This window comes from Rhopilema esculentum, chromosome 9 (genome assembly GCF_057945365.1).
Source record: "Rhopilema esculentum isolate cy_ngs chromosome 9, ASM5794536v1, whole genome shotgun sequence".
NCBI classification, from domain to species: Eukaryota; Metazoa; Cnidaria; class Scyphozoa; order Rhizostomeae; family Rhizostomatidae; genus Rhopilema; species Rhopilema esculentum.
Window position 1 is genome coordinate 3376864 of NC_142823.1, and position 14060 is coordinate 3390923.

General features: G+C 36.3%; 2 protein-coding genes across 2 annotated transcripts in view; both read left to right on the forward strand.

Annotated features, from left to right (window-relative positions):
- The first annotated feature begins 283 nt into the window (after positions 1-283).
- LOC148959545 (uncharacterized) lies at positions 284-1790 on the forward strand. Its single transcript, XM_089110086.1, has one exon. The coding sequence runs from the start codon at positions 866-868 to the stop codon at positions 1625-1627; it is 762 nt and encodes a 253-aa protein (XP_088966212.1). The 5' UTR covers positions 284-865; the 3' UTR covers positions 1628-1790.
- Positions 1791-5842: 4052 nt separating this feature from the next.
- Positions 5843-14060, forward strand: part of LOC135689041 (ATPase MORC2A) — a 30821-nt gene continuing 22603 nt past the window's right edge. The window contains exons 1-6 of the mRNA XM_065206142.2: positions 5843-6172; positions 7496-7549; positions 7721-7755; positions 11482-11550; positions 13344-13434; positions 14002-14046. Of these exons, the coding sequence (XP_065062214.2) occupies positions 6108-6172; positions 7496-7549; positions 7721-7755; positions 11482-11550; positions 13344-13434; positions 14002-14046 (359 nt within the window). The 5' untranslated portion in view covers positions 5843-6107. The remainder of the gene's footprint in view (positions 6173-7495; positions 7550-7720; positions 7756-11481; positions 11551-13343; positions 13435-14001; positions 14047-14060) is intronic.

Here is a 14060-nt window from a genome sequence, read left to right on the forward strand (position 1 = left end):
TTAGTTCTCTGTGATATCTCAAAGTATTTTGCTACAAAGCGAGGTTTTAGCTGATAGGGTACATGGTATTACAGCAACCACTTTGTGTCTGCAAGATGTCTACGCAATATTTCTGCGTGAAATGCATTGTGGTACTTGTAGTCAACAAGAACGAGCTTCTGATGCAGAGTCTAGAAAAAGGTTTAACCTTCCTTCAGCAGACTAAAAAACCTTCCTTTCAAAAAACAAAGGGGTTGGGGTGTGACACTCAATACGGTCACATCAAGCAACATATGTCCTTTGGACTGATGACATTTGTTCTATAGAAGCTGTATAGGCAACGCCATGCACACTTCAGTTTGTAGAACAGACCGGAGTTTTACGCTGGGGCAACTTAACCATTTGATTTTGTGACTTGTAACTAACCCTTGGTTTATCCATAATCAATGGTTTATCCGATGCTACTCAACGTTTTGGTCCATTTATATTGATCAAAAAGAGATGTTGTCAGCACAAATGTTCCCTCTATCAAATTTCTACACTGACCCATGTATGTGGTACTGCCAAGTTTTAAATGAGCTTAGGGATAAAGAACTTGAAAAACTCTCTAGAGATGGAAGAAAATGGAAATAAACTGTAGCAAGATTGAACTACATGGAATGTCTGATAGTAGCTCGTAGCACGTCAATGAACGTAACCGTTTTAGTTTCCCAACATGTCCTATCCTAGTGGTTGCCATAGTCAATGAAGCATCAATGAAACTATTCGGTATTTATCCAAGATAGTGCAGGTTGGAATCATTTTCCACCAAATTGATTTATGCAAAGGCAATGAACATAGTGTTCATTGACTTGTGATCTGACAGGTGCTAGGTTTGCTGTGTTTAATGGTAGCTACATGTAAACAAAATCGAATAGGCCTGTTTTTAATTGGTTTCAAGATTATTGCTATAACGGGTTTTAGTATAGATATAAAAGATAGTTCGAGTGCAAGAGTGTTAAAGATGAAAGGGGAACGGAGGATGCTGAAGTTGTTATCTTTGTTGATGGTAGTCAGCGTGTTTGTTGGTGCTCGTGTTAAAAAACATGGCGGTTTGCACAAGAAGAGCTTCCTGCATCATCACAGACCAAAAACAGTGAACGCTGCATCTCGATCTCAAATTTCGAAGATGGGCTGGGATGATCTTTGCACACGAGCGCAGTTTCTACCTATTACCTATCCTTACAACGATATAACATCGTGTTATGAAACATTTCCTCTGGAAAGTTTAGCGGAACGGCCTAAGGTTGATCTAGAAAAGCTGGGAAAATTGACTGATAAGAATGTAACCCTCGTTATGGTGGATCCGGATGCGCCTTCAAGCAAGAATCCGAGCTGCAGGAGCTGGCTTCACTGGATAGTGACAAGTACTAATACAAAAACGAAGGATATATTGACAGGCAGGGAGCTTGTGAAATATCAACCGCCTTCACCACCGTCCGGATCAGGAAAACATCGTTACTATTTCTTGTTATATGAGCAGAATGACAAAACCGTGGTAATTAAGGACCCGGAGGACAGATGCAAGTTTGACGTCGATGCGTTTGCAGCAGACAATGATCTTGATGGTCCGGTCGCAATTTCGATGGTCCGGACAGAGCGTCCTTAACTGGACGTCTGCTTGGCCAGATTCAAATCGTGTTCAACTTACCTAATGCATAATAACTATACCTTTTAGAAAGTTTTTTGATAATTATTCACTTTTAGACTAGAAGCAGTAGAAAAGTTATGTTAAAATGAACTCAAAAGATTAGTTGCTTTTATTTCTTAGTCTTCTTTTGAATAATTGACAAGGCTTTATCTTTACCCATATGACATTCGTTCTTAAGATGTAATATCGTAACCTTTTGATGAAATATCAAGACCTTTGAGTATTTTTCCCGATTATCAGTAACAGCATTATTATCGCAATTGTTCGATCTTGATAAAAACAGTATAATCATAACGGATTTCAGTGGTCCAAAATGATTTGTTATGCGGAGACTTGCTGCTTGAAAACGTCACCAAACAAGAATAAACCAGTTAAAGCCTTTTGTCTTCAGTTTTAGTACAAACCACTAAAACCTTTCGAGACAGAATCAATAAATACGCAAACAGTGTTAGTTGGGGAGAGTCTTTTTTTCTTATAATAAATTTTGGGCCCTAAAGAGTGGTTCATGGACCCTAAAGGTTTTTTGAATAAGAATCAGGAATCCTATATACTGTGCTCCCACTGAAGTTATGTCATTGCTTGTCCACAACTTAACAGTTTCTAAAAGCTAGGACCGTATTATACACCACGACGCATGCATAACAGGTGCAAGCAGGGATGTGCCGATTGGGGGTGGGAGGGGGGGGCGTGGCGTCAGGTCTGCAGACTTCAAGAAAGTTGGTCATGCAGCGGAACCTTAGCATTAAATAGGAAGTCTGACCAAATTTCAACCTATAATTCATTCATTTTATTGGTCATGGTTGGTAATAGTCAACTTTCTTTTTTGTAATACACTCTTTTTTTACAAGAACAATTTACAAGAACACGACCCTCAAATTGGTCAAAAGTTAAAAACAAGTTAAGAACAAGCTGAGCTACTGTAAAATGCAATTTTGAACAACGTTTTATCTAACAAGCGAGAACTTTTAGCCGTCTGTGGGTTCTTTTTCAGTGAGTATTCAAACCTGTGGGCAAATGAAGGCTGTCTCACTCACTTTGTTGGCAAATAAGGCCTGAACACCTCCCTTGAGCGAAAACGCTAGCAATCGCACTGCTTACAACCTATTAATTTAAGAACAAATTAAGAACAATCCAGCCTCAGATTTTTGAAAAAACAGTCAACCTAAACGCGAATTCACTGGTTAAAGATAAGAGGACATTTTATAAGCTGAAATTATTGTTATGAGGAGTTCAAAAGGAGATGCAGTTCATTTTTGCAAATTTCCTTTTAATTGGTTTTTCGCAAAAAGATGCTCATGGATTCACCTAAAAACGCGAACTCCAGGAAAATTAGTTTCCACAAACTTAATTTCCTTATACTTTCATGGCATCATTTGATCTCACTTGTTATCAAGTTTGTATATGATCATCTATTACAAATTTGCTCATAATGTAAGACTTCTTGTACTTGCTCTTTGTGCTTGTTTTTCAAGTGCAAATGAAATTTTTAGCTTAAGCGGAGTGCATTCCTAGACTCCCTTCTCTCACGATTTGTGTTCACAAAAGACAATAAGTCGTGTTTGGTATGAAAACGTCCCAAAAAGACAGAAACCTTCAGACTTTTCAGAGACAAGAATGCGTTAAAGCATGTTTACGACCTACTCTTCAAGATACAACTTTGTCATGTGTGGGTGTCATGAATTGGATTGCCTACAGATAACCTGTCTCCTTTGCTCGATGATCTGGCATGCCAACTTTTTTAGGACCTTTCCCAGTTCTTCTGCCAGTAATTTCAGTCTATAGTTTGTTGGCATGAACGAGGAATTTCTTTTATTACAGCATCAGGCGAATTTCTAGTGTACATCTTTATTGTATCCTGAATTTTACTGTAGGAACACAGAACATAAAACAAAACTTTGGCGGTGGATCACTAGTTTGCTGCCATCTTCTTTTCTTTTTTTTTCTATAAAACTTGCATTATTTTACAAAAGTTTTATCAAATGTCATTAACAGGGCAAATGACCTAAGATAACTTCTTCTCAAAGCAGTGCTGCACTGAAAAACTTTGATTTTTCATCTGATTTATTCAAATTTAGAATTACAATCCTGAAGATTAAACACAGTCAAATAATTTTGGCAAAGACCTGGTAACATTAATGATTAGATTTTTACACCAATATCTTAAAAATACAGATTCTATCTACTTTTTGCCAATACTGAATCAGATTTGCTTGCACTAATCTCTTCTAATACATTCCTCTATTTGTTAAAAATATGATGAGACTTTACAGCAGCGTCCTTAGACTATTCTTGTGCACGTGCATCCATTTGTCTATGAAGTGGTCATATTGGAGCATCTGAATGAGAGTCTTCTTCTTTTGTTTTCCTTTGTAAACATTTAGAGACAAAACAATAGTTGTGTTACTCAAGTGTGGATCTTTTCCCAAAGCCTTTATTTTACACTTTTTCCTTTTTTCTTTCAAAGGGAGAAGGCAGGGATATTGAACTCTTATAATTTCCTCATGTCCATAAGATGTCAATTTACTGTCCAGATTCTGCATTTCATGTTATATAGGTTCCATGTCTGCCTATTGTTCAGCTGATTTCCAATTAAGAAAATTTGTCATAGATCTGTATATGGGTTCAATGCATATACACACAATGCTTCTTTGTCTAAAATAGATGATGAAAACTTTTGTCGCTAGTGAGAAAGGAATGATATCAACCACACTTCTTTTGACATGCAATCTCACCATCCAAAAAGTCAGCAAGTAAGGTAGGTTTCAATTCTGCCAGTCTTTGTAGAAATTTTCAATAGGATTCTGAAGTGTCCCCACATGAAAAATCAAACTTTCCATTCAATCTTTGCTGCTCCTTACAAAGTGGTATTTACAGCTTGTACAACAGTATAAACATGCTGATGTTAAAATAACATTAATTTCCCTTAATATATCTTGATAAAAGAGATCAAGAAAAGCATTACAAAAAATTATTGTATTGCTTCATCATCTTCATTAAAGGTTCTCCCTCTCAAAATGCAGAAAGTGCTTGACTAATTGCCACCCTTTCCTACAGCTTATTAAAAATGTAGATTAACTGGTCTGTTTCTAATTAGGAAAATATACTGCAAAGATGAAATCTTTGTGCACAAGTTAATAGATTAGAATACAAACATCTTCTTAGTTTTCTTTCTTCTTTATCCTGATATCTCTTCTGTTTTTTCTTCTGAGATGAGCAGCCCAGAATTTTCACATTTAAAAATATTTATTTGCTTTTCTATGCTTGTTTTTAACAATAAAACACTATATGTACCTTAGCCTGGAAAGGCCATAATATTATGACACATAATGTAATGAGTAGGATGGCAGAGATATGGAAGTACCAAGAAACAGTGTATTTCTCTGTACTCTAGTTGACATTTTGATTTTGTTTAGATAGGCCAAGAGCAAAAAAGTATGTCCAGAGTGAAAACACAAAGTCAGTATGAGAAGAAGCTTGAGAACTTACAAATGTTTAGAAACAATATTGAAGTGGTTCCTCTTTGTTCTTTTAAAAATCATAGATCTTTAAAGGATCTTTTGAGAACCCATTCAATACATAATCGATTTGTCAGGATTAAAGAGTAGATTTTTGGCAGAAACAATATCTACAATGGAGATGAAAAAAAATTGATAACACAAATAAAACCATTGATAACCAGGAGATCATGAAAACTTTATCCACTGTCTCCTAAAGATGGACCTTAATATTGCTGAAACTTCTAATTAAGATACATCTTTCTCAGTGACTTGGAAACATTACATTTCAGAACTGATAAGATTTGGTTCTGTGCTGTGGCCTTCGTGAACTGGATGAAGGGACTATTTTCTAATAAACGAAGATCCGAACACAAGCATTTAGTGATCCAATGGATTACTTCATGGACGAAATAAAATTACTGGAAGTTGTCACGTTCAGCATTCTTGGCATCTTTAGGCACTGTCCTGAATGAACTAGGCATTTCTTAATACGACGAGAACTGACTTTCTGACATTTCGTTTTGTTGCATCCTGATGTTTTCGTGTCAATCCACCAAACTGCACACGACAACAGGCCTAGCGAAAAGAACGATGCATCTCGGGAGCAAAGTTTTGTCATGTGACAAGTTGCGGCCAATTACAACAAATATTGTCACATGGTGGACGGTGACCAATCAGCTTTGGAAGGTATCTTTGGAGTTCCGAGCATGCAACCTTCGTCAGTTCTGTCAAGTTTTGCGGCTTTCAAATGCTGAGTAGTTCAAGTTAAAAAGCTGCAAATTTCTCGACAAACATTTGTGTCTACAGACTTTGAGACAAACGTGCAGGGCCGATTTATTTTCCCGCCAAATTTAAAAGTCTTACTGGCTCGCATGGTTCTCTCTTTGTCAGAGTAGTAACTTGGGGGACAACGCCAAAGATAGGCCAGATTAACAGAGAAAATGTCTTCCAATTACTCAGCATTATGTCGCGCCCAGTTGACGTATGAATACCTGCATACCAACAGGTAAGGTGCACACTAGACTCACCAATGGCCTGGTGCCAGGCAGAAGTACCTGTTCTTGTTTATTTTTAAATTAAATGAGTAAACAGGTAAAAACGTGGTCACAAGCCTTTCATATTACTCCTGTGTGTACAGTGTTCGGACACACATGCTGGACACATTCACACACATTTGTAGTTAATTTTCTTCTTAGAAAATGTTCAACTCTCTACCTTGTAGCAAGGGGGCAAGCGGGTGGTAAATTTTTAACACTGTCACAATTTTTCAACCACAAATGAATATTAAGATAAAATAACTGCATACCAACAGGTAGGGTACACTTGATTTGACAATGGCCTGATATCAGGCAGAAGTACCTGTTCTTTTTTATTTTTAAATTACAAAGTAAACAGATAAAAACTTGGTCAAAAACTTTTCATATTAATATGTGTGTACAGTGTTGGGACAAACATTCCTGCTGTGCAGTCACCCCCTTTCCCCAAATCTTGATGTTCTTTTGGTCTAAAACAATAGGTAAATGTGATGTCATCTTATTAAAACTATAGGCTTGCCCTCCCATCATTTGACCAAGTGTCTGCCCCTGGTTTTTGACATTGTAACAATTTTTCTACCACAAATGAACAGTCAGGCACCGTGGAGCAATGAGAAAAGTGGGGGGTCTAAAAAAGTGAGGGGGGCTAAAACTATATAAAATGTGGCTTTTCTGGTAGTTTGATACTTAATATTTGGCATTTTTTGCAAAAAGTGGGGGGCTAATGCCCCCCCAGTCCCCCTGCTCTGCGGTGCCTGACAATAAGATCAAACAAGACCTCAGCAAAATTGAAAAGCCGCCACAGTCAACATCCAACCAAATGATATAGCTGATGGTTCTGAAAAGTTTTATTTTGTAAGGGTTTCTCGTTTGAGGCACAATTAGCTAGAAATTGGAAGCAGTTTTGAAGTTTTAGCGGAAGCCACAACTCATGATATACAACAGCATAGTATGTGTGTTGGGACTGGCTACAGAACTTTAATCAAGTTGTTCAAATGAAATGACACAACTATTAAGACTTATTGTCAATAATCAGGACAGTGTATATTAGAATGTAGAATGCTATAAATGAATTGAAACATTAGATAAGTATATGTGGTCTATTTCTTGTAAGTTGTTGATTTGAGTGATGACAACAGCCTGGTGAACTGAACTTAAGTGAGTCAAATCTTCTTACTGAGTGAATTGAATCAAATTAAATTTAGTTGTTAAGGCTGGAGTTGTGATTAAAGATTGTTCAGTCTACTAAAGTCAGGTCAAAGATATTCAGTCTACTCCCTAAATCTCTCCCACAGCACAACTCATGAATTCCTGTTTGGTGCCCTTGCTGAGCTTGTTGATAATTCAAGGTAAATTAATGTTTTTTTAATTCCTGTCTTTGGCCTAAGATTCTTTTCACATTTTTACGCATAAAAAATCATTGTACCTTTGCAGCAACATTTTATTTTGCTTAACTTTTGTCAAATACCTTTTGATATTCCTACAAACTAAAACCAGCTTTGCTAATTCAACCACTCTAGGGATGCTGGAGCAACAAAGATGCACATTTATACCGGTTTGTAGCAATTGCTTGAATTATTTTGTTTGTTTTACTTTTATATGTTGCTATTTTAGTTTTGTTAAATGTTACTTTTTGCTTATATTTTCAACAATCACCCACTCAAATTTTATGATAAATGAAATTCTTTATTATTGTGACACTGTTTCTTTGTCTTTTAAATTCAACTTTTTGCATAATTTGATAAGAATTGATTTCTCTTTTTGTAGCCTTAGTCTTCTATCAAGGTATTTCTTTATCAAATTTCATGTATATTTCCTTTTCAATTGATATTTTGATGGGCCCATTATCCTATTGTGTTTGAATCTATGAACAAATGAAGAAGCTTACCAGAGATGTCATTTACTGCTAATCACAGGATAGCAGAAATATTGCAGCTTTGGTATTGAGAACATAGAGATTCGCCTTGCCTTGTGTCTGAGCATTATTTATTTGCTGACTGAAAAGAGCATTGAAAGATTTCATGGAATAACTCAAGATAATCTGATAATATTTGGCAAGGTCAATATAGTACATGCTTGTAGATTGATGCAAATGCCGAAGTTAGCTTCCTGTTTTGGTGATGTGTGGAATTGGTAGTTTTGAAAGATTTGGAATGCAAGGTGTACATCCAAGTTCTGGTTCTGGATCTTAATTCTGGATGCATAATAATGGCAACAACATGATTTTTCATAGACTGACAAAAAAGGTTCCAGTGACTATGAATAAGTCACTTTTACAACACACAGTGACAACAACAGCACATATCAAATTGTTCCTTATGATTTGAAAAAAAACCTTTTGCCATTATCTTGAAAATCATACTTTTGCAAGCATTATTACACAAATTGCCATCAATTCTGCTGTGTCTCGCAACATGTTTATCCCTGGAAACCATGTATATTGAGGTTGGTGTCATATGACATTGGACAGAAGAGCAAAGTGTGTTACAATGTTGCTAAAGTCACGCAGAGTAGCAAACCCATCATACATATTCATATGTAGATATTCAAGACATTCTCTCCTAAAGAAGATGATGTTTTGACAACATCATTTCAAGTCAATGAAAGACCAGTTTTCTGTCTTTCAATATATGGTAAACTGATGGTAGCATCATTTTGATCTGAAAAAGATAGGATTACAAGGACAGCCTGTCACTGCATTATTACAGATAAGAAATGTTTCTGTTTCCATATTTTCCAATGTATGTTTTATAGAGAGTTGCATTCTGTCAACATGGACAACAGGTTTAGTCTGCAATTGATTAAGCAACATCTCAGAATATCTTGAGTTAAGTTAGGCAAAAAAATATTGACCAGAAAAATTGCAGCAGTATCCTGGAAAAGATGAAGTGGTTAAAGTAAGTTTTCAATGGAGAAAAAGAAACAGATGACATTCATTCAATAACTTGAAATGAGAAAAAACGCCCCTGTGACAATGCATTTTGCAAGTCACGCTTGATTGCTATATCATGAATGGAATTCACATGGGTAAAAATAATCAGTAAACAAGGAATTTTTACATTACCCAATCAAGCAATTTTGATTTAACCAATGTTATGCCGCATGAAGGCAAACATTTAATGAGATCAAGCCACGACTAAGACGGGCTAGACTGCTGCAACAATACATCATTATCCAGCTTGCCTCGCGACTTTCAACAACAAAATTGACCAAAGGAGACGGATTTTGCTCACTAGTAATCACTGCTTGCGCCTGTAACATCAATATTGTCTAGTTGTTATTAAAGGTAAGGTGCCCAGCTAAAGCAAGCAACTCTGCAGGGGTTTTCAGAAACATGTGATTTTTCATTTGATCGCCCCAACCATTACGATCGTTCTGTTTATCTACAATTCGCTGCTAACTTTTCATGTGAGCAGTTTTGCATTGCAAGAATTCTGACCAATCGCAAGCCGTTATTTTGATGCATGGCTTGACAAGTTGGGTATACGCAGTCCTTTTATATGGACACATTACCTTGAAATAAAAGCTCCGGTTTTGTCTCTCCTTGGTAGTAAATAGTTGTGCTATGGAATTCAATCTTCTTCAATTTCACTATGTCGCTATTTCTGGATTTGAAACGGAAAATATCCCAGTGTCGTAGCATTTCTTTGCGTTGGTGGAGATTGGTGCAACACTGAAACAAAGTTCCGAAATTCTTCAACCATGCATGACCTTTATCCTAAACCAGCCTTTCTTGAAAGTTTAAGATGTTTTACCAACTGAAAGTATCACAGAAACAAAGAAAAACTTACCCATAGTGAAATCAGACAAGTAAACTGGCAAATTAACAATGTCAGACTGCCGCTTTAGAGAACAGCTACATCGACAGTAATGGAGATAAGGTTTGTAGTGGCTATACTTGCAGCAAAGCCCTTCTTTCGCAGCAGCTAGAAATTAACTGGTCTAGATATTCCGCAATATTAGTAATGAAGGTCGTTTCCTCTTAAAAGGAAATTGAACACTGCCAGAAACCTTAGAGTGCTTTTGTGAAATTAGAGCAACAAACCTAGGAGCAAATATGCATCAAAGAGAACCGTTATGAATTTACGTGAACCCTTCCCCCAGCATTAATTGTTGTGATCACCACTTCAAAATTGTATTTTCCCGTATAAAGATCACGTTTCCAATCAACAATCTTCCGAATCGAATGAAGATGGCTTCACGAAGAATATAACTGGCCGTGGGAAAGACTTTACGCAAACAGTGCTATCTTGAAAAGAAGCTTTTCAAATAAATGGAACTTGTACCGAACCACTTTTCAATCAGAATGGGGCAAAAGCTGTTACATTATACTTGGTTCAATCTGCTGAAAGTTTGAAACGGAGTATTATCTCAGTGTTTTTCCAAGCTACTGCGGCCAGATTGAATTGTCGTTGTACTGTAAGGTTGCAAAATGTATTATCTAAAATTTTGAACGAAAAAGCGATAGTAAATTGGCAAATGGTGCAGAAAGAAACAACTTTACAACAGAAATAAACCTGATGAAGAGTTATGCTCGAAACGTCGTACTAATGATTAATTTCTTAGACAAAGTCGTTATTTTATCGCATCAATTTTTGTTCATTATTCGGCGTACAACACGCACAACTCCATTGATTGTCAACTTTACAACAGCTACGCCTCATCTTTCTCCGGTCTTTGAACAGGACTCGTAGAGAGCCGAAAAAACATGGAAAACCTTTAAAATGACTGATATTCGGAAAAATTCAGGGAAACATGGCAGCTTAGCTTTGATGTAAATCAATGTCTCCTGTCCCCTGTCTGCTTTTTCGAGGGCTTTTTGGTCTGAAAGAACCTTCCCAGTTCATGACTATGTAAAGGAAAGGTGAAAGATTTTTAGGTGAGATTTTCTGCCAAACAGCGTAGAAGTGTCACCTTCTGATGGTTAATTCCTATAATCGGTTGTCAGTTATCCTCATTTTTAACGTCATGGTAGACGCTTAAATAGAGAAAAAGGAAGCTGGTGTGTGTCTTATATCGATGTACATCAGTAGTGGACGTTAGAAAGAGCACAAGGAGGGCAGAGACCCCCTTTCACCGTTCTTAAGTTGCGGAAATTCGGTGAATCGATGAAAGTACGACTGAAATCGGTCATTTATTGCCTTGTATTCTGTTGCCATTTAGAGCACATTCTCATCATAGCAGTAAATTCGACGAATGTTGCATGCAGATCTGAAGAAACAGTGCTTCTGTTGCCTTGCTCCGTCCCTTTTTCACGCCCATGATTTTTCACTTTCTGCAGTGGCGGACAAGCGTTATCGTGGAGGATTTCAATTAAACTTTTTGGATGATGGTTGCGGAATGGATCCAGGTTGGTACTCTTCTGCTTAAATATCTTTATTTCTTTTTAAACGCTGATCCAGATCCATGAGGCTCCTGTTCCTAAAATTGCAATTTTCTGGCACCTGTCTCTTTCCTCCGTACGATGGTACACAATATCTTTATTCAAATAATTAAATGATTTAAAAAGTACCTACCAGTCTTTTCCATGAAATAAAGAGAAAAAATTATTTTGCAAGAAATTTCTCCAGAATAAATTATTTGTGATTTAGTATCTCAAAAACTTTATCCTTTGCGCAAGAATATTCGCTTACCCCAAAATTTGCGTTATTAATTTTTGCGGATGAGAACTTTCCTTGAATATTTAAGAACTAGTTTTTGCAAAAGACAGCTTTCCTTCTTATACTGCGATTTTAAAGTTTGTAATTAAACGATTCTGACATTGTCGCCAAATCCTGTTTTTTGCATAGCAGCCAATTAAAGATAAAGTGTTTGGTGTTTATTGGTGGTAATCGTATGGGATCGAGAAATTTTTGCGGGTAACCAATTTTAAAAAAGAATTAGCGAAAATACATTGAGATCTGGAAGTTTAGAAAAGAACAATCTTGTTGTCCAATTTTTTTTGTAATTATGAAATTCTAAACTCACTGATGATAAAGGCACACAAAGATTTGACATTACACTTGCCAGTCTGCTAAAATCATCTACAGTTTCTTTAGGGTTATCGACTACAATCTTCGAAAATTTTCTGTTCAGGGCCCTGCTTATAAGGTTATTAATAGTATCTAATTGCTACATGATGTTTCACAAAGTAGCTACTGTAAAGTAGGAATTAGCTACTGTGAAGAGGACAAACGTACGCCCATTCGTTCATATAATTTTTTTTAATTTTTTTTATTCTTGAAAAATTTCTAAACCTCCCCGTTATTTTCACTGTTAAATTTACGGGCCTCAAACTAGTTGGTGGGATCAAGGAAAGAATTCTATCGAAGACGTAAGAAATGTATCCACGTTTTTTGTCCCGTGGAAGCCGATTTAATCAGGGATCGAACAGTTGATCTCAAATTCCCATTATTTGCTTCCAAAAACCATCATATCCACCGAGGAAAGCGCACTTTCACGAGAATACTCAGTTTTTTTCTAAAGTTAACGTCACCATAAAAAGAAGAAATTTTAGTGGAGTTTATTTTTGCGTTGTAGACCCTTTTTGCAAAACCTTATTTCGGAATATCTGAATATCTGAAAAGAAAATTGTCAGCTGTAACCATTTCTTCTGCAAAATTTTTCAATATTAATTTTATGTTCACTCACACCTTATATTGGTTTTCGGAATAAGTTCACAATTTTGAAATATAAGGGATTATATCGTTATTCTTTCTTGGTGCCAAAATGTCAGATTATTTTATCATGAAATCGGGGCATGCGAATGGAAACTGCGATGTCTTGTAATGTGTCCGGCTATTTTGCAAATAATTATGAATTAAGCTCAACAAAGGCTTATATTTTCGATGGAAGGATCTGAATTTCCAAAAGAACAAAAAGTAATTTAAAAATATCAACAAAGCTTTTTGAAATTTCGATTTCTTGATAGCAATTTTACGAGAGAACCTGCCATCAAATCTGCTTGGACTCTTGCTGTCTTGTTATGTTCGCAAAAACGGCAGAGACAAGAAATATTTTGTCCACAGATTTGATTGTGCCATTTTAAAAAAATCTTGAAGGAGAATCTTGCTTTTGTGTTACTCTGTCTCGTACCTCTACTTATAAGCCGTTCAGCTTTCTCTTATGGCGCCTCACTGTCACCGTTCATCTATTCATTTGCAGTTGAATTGTCCCAGGTCATTCAATTTGGAAGATCTATGAAGCGAAATTCTGGCTCAAATCAAATCGGCCAATACGGAAATGGTTTGAAATCGTAAGTTGTTCACATGGAACCCTTGTTAACATCGAGATATGGTTTTATTGATTCATGTTCAGTCGGCGTTGATAGGAAATTTCATAGAAGAGTCGCAAAAATTGAGATTTTCTGACAAAAATTCAACAAGTGTTTTTATTTTTTTCATAAATTTAAATGTGAAACGACATTAGAAGTGGAATTAAACAGGAGATAAGGGCTTATCATTTACTCAAAGTGCCAAAAATCATACTACTTGAAAACTGTCTGGTCTTTTCCCCTAAGTAAGCCATTTTCAAGTACCATATCTTATTAAAAGAGATTGCCAATCTGATTCTGAACAACGGAAATCGTTGTATTCAGCTTTGAAATCTTTCCTCTCAAAATGTAACACAAATAAAAGATAGACAAACGTTATGTTTCCGACAAGACCAGAGATTGTTCGACAAAATAACTGATTAGCTTAAACAGGGGGTTTTAGCCCCCTCTGACCCCCTGCTATCTACGCCACAAAGTGCGTTCTTGAAAATGTAGGTGATGCTGTTGTACTGATGTTATTGAAGGGAATCGAATATTGTTATGTTTTAGTGGCTCTATGCGGATTGGCAAGGATATGATCTTACTTACCAAAAAGTGAGTTATGTATT

Excerpts from the sequence above, each read along its gene's own strand:
- LOC148959545 (XM_089110086.1), top strand. The coding sequence starts at position 866 with ATGGTAGCTACATGTAAACAAAATCGAATAGGCCTGTTTTTAATTGGT.